A 7,098-nucleotide genomic window follows, 5' to 3' on the forward strand; every position below is an offset into this window, starting at 1 on the left:
ATTTTATTTAAAACTTTTTTTTCTAACACTTACGGTTTCGCCAAAATTTCAAAAAAACGACTTTATTTATTTTTTTTCGCCCCTTCTCGGTGGCGAATTTAAAAAAAACTTGCACAGTTCGTTTTTAGATTCCTCAAAGTAAATTATATCAAAAATTCAAGTTTTAATCTCAAATTCGCATTTACCCTACCCATTTTCTTGGACTATATATGTGTATGTATGCTTTAATATTTAAAACTACACAGCGGCTTTTTATATGTTTTTTTTAAAAGAGTGATCCAAGAAGGTTTTTGTGTATAAATATCTATTAAACTACTCCGAATTTAACGCGTGCGAAGCCGCGGACAACAGCTAGTGCAATGTAAAAGCGATAGGTTTATGAGTATGAGGTTTATTTTATTGCTCTTTGGCTTCTATAAGAGGTCTTCCGTAGACAATTTAATATCATTGAGTTGTTTGCCTTTGCTTGGAAGAGATCACCACTAAGTGATAAAGCCTGTTCCTTGTATATATATATATATAATTATATTGTTACTAGCGGTCCGCCCCGGCTACGCCCGTGGTACATATATAGCCTATAGCCTTCCTCAATAAATGGGCTATCTAACACTGAAAGAATTTTTCAAATCGGACCAGTAGTTTCTGAGATTAGTGCGTTCAAACAAACAAACTTTTCAGATTTATAATATAGTATAGATTAGGTCTTCTATGCATAATAATATTAAAGATATGTAAATGAATAACAAAAGCACTGTCTACTATTACACCTTAGTGTTTCTTTTTTTTCAGTTTAAAATTAATGGATATATATAGATATATAATGTCGGCATTTTCAAAAATATTATGTTATAAATTTTTCATACGATGTAAATGTCATTTATATGTATTACGAGTATAATGATTAAAATCTGTCTTAGGTTAGTTACTTTGGAATTATCTATTGACCTAACAATGCATAAATATATTGTTTTGCTAATGATATGACATCTTTATATGTGTAATACTTTTGGTCGTGAATTTGTTTTCTTGTTAAATGATGCCTATTTATCGAACTTCCTATAGATGTTATTCTTCTTAGAACTAATATGATAATATGCACTTATGACCTTTGATAACATATAAATATAGAATATACAACGAACGACGTCATACCAGGTTAGCATAATAAAGGATTAGCAATGTTAAATATTAAATTGTTATTGCGATGAATTAAGGTGGGGTCCAAAGGATCGGTACAAAGCGGTTCGATGGCAGAGTTGGCGGTCGAACTCAAAGACCACAATATCCTAATATGGTCAGCCACGGGCTCTGTTTCCTCGAGGGAGGTGGGTCGCCGCTATTTAGGGTTGCCAATCTGGAGAATATAGTATTTTATAATCGAACAATTTCAAACCAACGGCATCAAATCGAGGTAAAGAGCTTCGCAATGTTTTACCTTTATTTTGCCAATCAAAGAGCACGAGAATAACACATTTTTTTTCTAATACTATATTGAATTATTCTGTTGGCAACCCTACACTCACAGTGCATCTGCCCCACATCTGCCCGCTCATGTAGAACGCTGTGATGATGCACGACCAAGTCAATAAAGTCATAATATACCAACTATATCAAATGTTATAATAAGTGTTCATTCGGCACTTGCTTAATATATTTGTGGAAATTGAGGGTACAGTATAAATGAGTTTGTGATGTTATGCCTGTATTGACTATCCACCATCTTCGATATAATCATGGCTTAGCGTTCTGCCGTATTATACAATTGCGTTGCTGGTACATTATCTCCATACGCCGGTAGATGCTGACGCTAGGACAGTTCACTTTAGCCGCGGCAATGCTCCGTGTCGGAAACGTTCTAATTGTGTGTGTACGCGACGAACTTTCAGGTCCGGTATCTGCGGTCTGAGCATTCAGAGAGTATCCACGGCTCAGTCGACGCCGCGGGCCACTCCGTACCCCCCCTCCGTCTCGCCTATGTCGGAGGACGTCGTTCGCATCCACGTGACGTACAACCCCCTGGCGGCCAGCCCTTCGCATCTCCAGCCGGTCAGCCCCTCCAAGTACAAGGGCTACACTGAGATACACCACAAGCCAGCGTCGCTCGGCTTCTACACCTCGAACGGCACCAACATGCCCTCCGATAACAGGATACGCATTCAGGTCCCATCCGAGGAGCTGTTGACGCCAGTCGTTGATTCTGGACGCATCATCTCTCCGCGGTACATCGAATCTCATTCGGGAATATATGATATTAAATAGATTTTAGCGCGCTTTTTAGGTGTTATGAGTACAAAAATTGGGAATATTGCAGCGGTGGTGTTGAGTTTATAATTGCGTTGCATAGTTTTGATCCTACTATTAAAGACTTTAGGATGCGTGTTTAAATATTCTATATAATTTTTGTTTAGGCGTTGCAATGAGGTTTTTCAATCTTTTTGAATAAATTGTACAAAAAAATCTTTGATTATAACCACAAAAAGTGTATTTTCCGGTTTATATATAGGACGTTGGTTTGTCAACTTTTGGTGTTGTTACACCGTTTTGGTAAATCTCGATTAATTGCTTATAATTTTTAAACCTTAATTCATTCCGTAAATCGACACCTGTTATTGAAAGTAAGATGTCAGTATTTTTGTATTAACTTTTAAAGTATTAGCTCATGTTATTTCTATGTGAATGTGTGATTTGATTTTTACAAGTAACATCTATATTTTAGTACAAAATTTCTAATAGTACACGCTCGGAGCAATGTGTTTAGTTTCCGCACTGAATGTTTAACCAAAGCACGTTTAGGGATTGTATATTTGATATGCCTTTAAAACCGCGGGATTGTTAATAGAATTTGACAAATTGAATCGAATATTATTCAAAATTTGTCATATAAATGTTGTTCAAATGTAATGGCTCGTTGACTGAGCCTTGCTCTAATACAGGACCTTACGAACCTACAGTGAGAAACGCAATAATATCAGTCTAACTGTTAAACTAGGTGTAAAATATGTTACCGTTCATTGCCGTGTTTGAATGTGTAGATGGAGTGTTTTCCATCCTTAAATGCCCCTATGCGGATACCTGTACGCTTCTAGTTTGTGCACGTAAGAGGATAAGTGCAGAAATGTATTAGTTTGAGCAATCGAGCGAGATCTCGGATCGGCTTACAGACTAGGCTCGCTGTAAAGTGTTCGAAATGTCGGGAGAAATAATAAAGTGGATAAATCACGCTTAAAATCCGGTAAAACGCCTTTAATTTATAAATGTATAATACTCGCGTGAAATGAAATACGATAAAGTTGCATACATGTATGCTTTAATTTTTACATCAGTGGAAATTTTAGCACGTAATTCATCTTATATCTTTTGTAAATGATGGCGATGCGTTATAAAATTAAATGAAAGAAGAAGGAAGGATATATCGTTAGAAAACCGAAAGGCAACCCCGTAGTTAGTTATTATGCATATTGTTGGTAAAGGTTTAAGGTTGGAAAACACAGACATAAAGTACTCGTGAAGTTTGGTGAGATTTAGTCATTGCGTGCACGATGTTCTGTGGAACATGATTTTGTATTTCTTATTATTCACACGCTACAACGCGATTAAATGAGTGCGTGGTTGTTTGGCAACATATATTTTATTTGTTTTTTTTTTTTGTTGTAAGTGAGTTGGCTGGTTACTATGCACCAGCTTGTTAATGGAGTTTGCAAAACTATATGTGGTTAGGGTCTGGTGGGGGTCTGTGTAACGTGGAGTTTAATGAGAGGAACGTAAGACCTACATTTTCTTAAAATGTAATGGTGTGAAGTGAGTTATTTGTCTATAACCAACTAATTTCACGCATAAATTGCATCACATGATCCCAGCGTTTTGAAGTTGAAGTTATTACCAACAGTGAACAAATGTATTTAAAAGGCAATTTCCTAAATATATTTGTGACATTTTCGAATAGATATTATTTTAAATTTAATCGAGTTGTACGTGTGTTCCGTATATTAAGAACTTTGTAGTCCATCTAATGTTTTATACCACAAGGATCTCCTTATTTGGATCCCTTTTCAGTAGTATTATATGACACTTTCAATTACAACAATTCATGTATTACAAGTGAATGTTTATTTCAATATCTCTGAACTTTCTATTTATTTCATTCAAATACTTCAAACATCAATACAACAAAAAAATCTAAACTTATCTCTATCCATCAATGTTCATTTTGCCTCATGAATGTGGAAATGACTAGACACCATGACTCTTCAATTAATTACTATGTTACAACTTACGTATAATTCTATATTTTCTTGGTATTTTACTTCATTTCGTCTTCTACGACATTTTCTATGACATCATTCATAACATTATACTGAAGCTTTCGCCTCTGTGGTGTTCTTAAATTATTATTGTAAAAGTCTGGACAATTTATCGGATTATATAGGTTTGTTCATTCACAATTAACATTGCCTGTGTAGTTTTATTACTTGAATATACGGGATCCAAATATGGAGTTCCAAGTGGGACACATTGTTTTAAATATTTTATAAGCTTAGATATTGTAGCGTGTATCGTATACTCGATTTAATGGCTTAGGTCATAGGTGTAGGTTATAATTTATTCGGCCTAAGGTCGGCGAAATGCTCACAATAATTTATTTTATTAACCTTTTTACGAGAATCCGTCACAAGAGTCCACCAACTCGATTATTATTTTCTTTTGTTTGTAATACTTTATGTACCTATTGAATATTAAGTAATTCTACTCATAATTGGATATTTTTTTGCTATGGTTTCGTTTGGAAATGTGATCTGAGGAATTTCTATTTCATTTTGATAGATTTAAAATGATTCGAATATCGGTATCTTATTTTAAATATAGTTTAAAACCTACCATATTCCGTTAATAGTTTCCAAATAGAATAGAAATAGATGATATATGCTATTGATATAATCGTTCCAATTTCAACTTGCAGTGTAGGTTTATATAATTTCGGGAAAAACATTCAAGTCTATTTATGTTAGATATCATAGTGCGTTATCATAAATACAATTTATCTTTTATAGTGTCTGTAGCAAAATTAAACTGTTTTTTATTAATAGATATAAAAAAAAATGTTAATTTCGCGATACGCGGATAGAATATAAAAATTGCGTCGATTGTATTTAAATTTATGCAACGTCCAAATTTCATTAAATAGCTGTGCCATTTTATATCTGAGGAGGGACAAGTCCAATCTTTATTAAATTTAGAAAATAATGTCTTATAATCAACAATGGTTAATTACCTATTAAAAAATTCGAATGGAAACATATATCTCATAGATTTAAAATTAAAAATTTTACGAAAGAATAGGAATTAGACTTTTTTTCTGATTTATGTTAGAAAAATATTGCAAATTATTAAACATAAATTAGTGTTCTTTCTTTTGGTACATAGAAGGTATGTCCACATTACTCACTACTCTATATTGTTATTTGTTAGACCGGAAAGCAAGGGCCGTAGATTGGCCGTAGAAATAATATTCATAGCCGTTTTACATGAAACTGAAAGTTTATTCGGTTAATTTATCACATTGTCATTCATATACCATGTACCATTCGATTTTTTTTTTAGAATGGGAAATGTGTCTTCAAACCTGCTACTTTGTTTTCTTATTCATTAATTTAGGATCAATGTTTTTTTTGTGTTGTAACGTTAATAACAGCGACTTTTTGTGTAGCAAGCGTTCATTAGAGATTACACTGAAATAGCTAAGCCGATGTATTTCTAAATCAAAACGCGTGAACGTTATATTATGTAATTTACACCTTACATTACAAACTATATGTTAGCCCACTATTGCTTATTTCTGCACCTATACTATGACATCATATTCCCTTCTGTAATATATTAATTAGATCTACCCTGTGTATGATGACTTCTCTTAGAAGATTTACCGTGTTCTATTCAAAATAAAAGTGATTCGAATTCCATATGATATTACGAATTATGACGTTTAGCAGTTTCTTGTAGTTGTAGACTGCAATTGAAGTCGTTGATTTAGATCTAAATAGAATAGCTCTAAGGATTTCTCCTTCGATTAAAGTGAGCAATTGAAATTTAAGTGTTCATAAAATATAAGAAGTAGCATGAAAATTTATTATTTATATTATCATAATTATATTCAATTTCTTCTGGATATTAACATCGATTATTGCAATGAAAAATGTGTTCTAGTGTAATTATTCTGTGGTTTATTTTTTAACATTTATTCAAACCAATGAATATATTTGACCGTTATGAAATCAGATTAGTTGACTACTCAAAAATATTTGTATATAATATTATAATCGACACATTTATTTTTGTCGGGATATAATTTTAAGTTTTAAAACAGTCGCATATGAGTCAATTTTAATGTACTGTGCTCGTAAAATCTTATGTGAATTACATAAAGTTATTTGGTAAACATATAATTTTAGTGACTTCCACGATGAAACAGTGAGAATAGTGCCTATGTGAGTATAAGCAATGTTTTAATACTAAATTCCTTAAATAATTGGACCTATCTAAATATTTCGATGCGTAATATTTAACTGTTACAGCAATAATCAAGCTTCCATAGTGTAAAGGCAGCTCTTTGGTATGTCGAATTTTACTTTGTATTTCGCCTTCAATTTCGTTACGCGTCGGAATGTTGGGTAGGCTCCACGAAATCCTAACCATTTGACGCTTAGACATATTGATATATTATAAACTATTATAAACCATACGTCTTAATAGAATAGAGTTCAGAGTTGATTCTATAAACTTTTCGCCAAATCATTCTTACAGGTTACAAGTGAACGTATAGCACTTAAGAATATCTAGATCGTACCGCGTGTTAGTTACTTTGAAAGTTAGACATGTTGTAAAGAGAAATACATAGGTATGTAAAAGTAGAAAAGAAAAGTTTGATTGAATAATATTAAATGACTAAAGTTATTAAACAAACTCTTGTTATCGTGTGCGCAGAATCTAAGGTTTCTTGTGAGAAAGCTCATTTATTTTAAAATAAACATATTACCTTAATTTTAATTACACTGAAAAATTATTAATCAAACTCTCTTTTGTTTTATGAAATATTGAGTAGGT

The 7,098-nt window shown here is 32.7% G+C and overlaps 1 protein-coding gene across 2 annotated transcripts in view; it reads left to right on the forward strand.

The window, feature by feature from the left end:
* LOC119835424 (USP6 N-terminal-like protein) overlaps nucleotides 1–4,984 on the forward strand; it is a 16,433-nt gene extending 11,449 nt beyond the window's left edge. For both annotated transcript variants that reach the window (XM_038360214.1, XM_038360215.1), the window contains exon 6: nucleotides 1,887–4,984. In XM_038360214.1, the coding sequence (XP_038216142.1) occupies nucleotides 1,887–2,259 (373 nt within the window). In that variant the 3' untranslated portion in view covers nucleotides 2,260–4,984. The remainder of the gene's footprint in view (nucleotides 1–1,886) is intronic.
* Nucleotides 4,985–7,098: the final 2,114 nt, after the last annotated feature.

The sequence above is a fragment of the Zerene cesonia genome, chromosome Z (genome assembly GCF_012273895.1).
Source record: "Zerene cesonia ecotype Mississippi chromosome Z, Zerene_cesonia_1.1, whole genome shotgun sequence".
In the NCBI taxonomy this organism is placed as follows: domain Eukaryota; kingdom Metazoa; phylum Arthropoda; class Insecta; order Lepidoptera; family Pieridae; genus Zerene; species Zerene cesonia.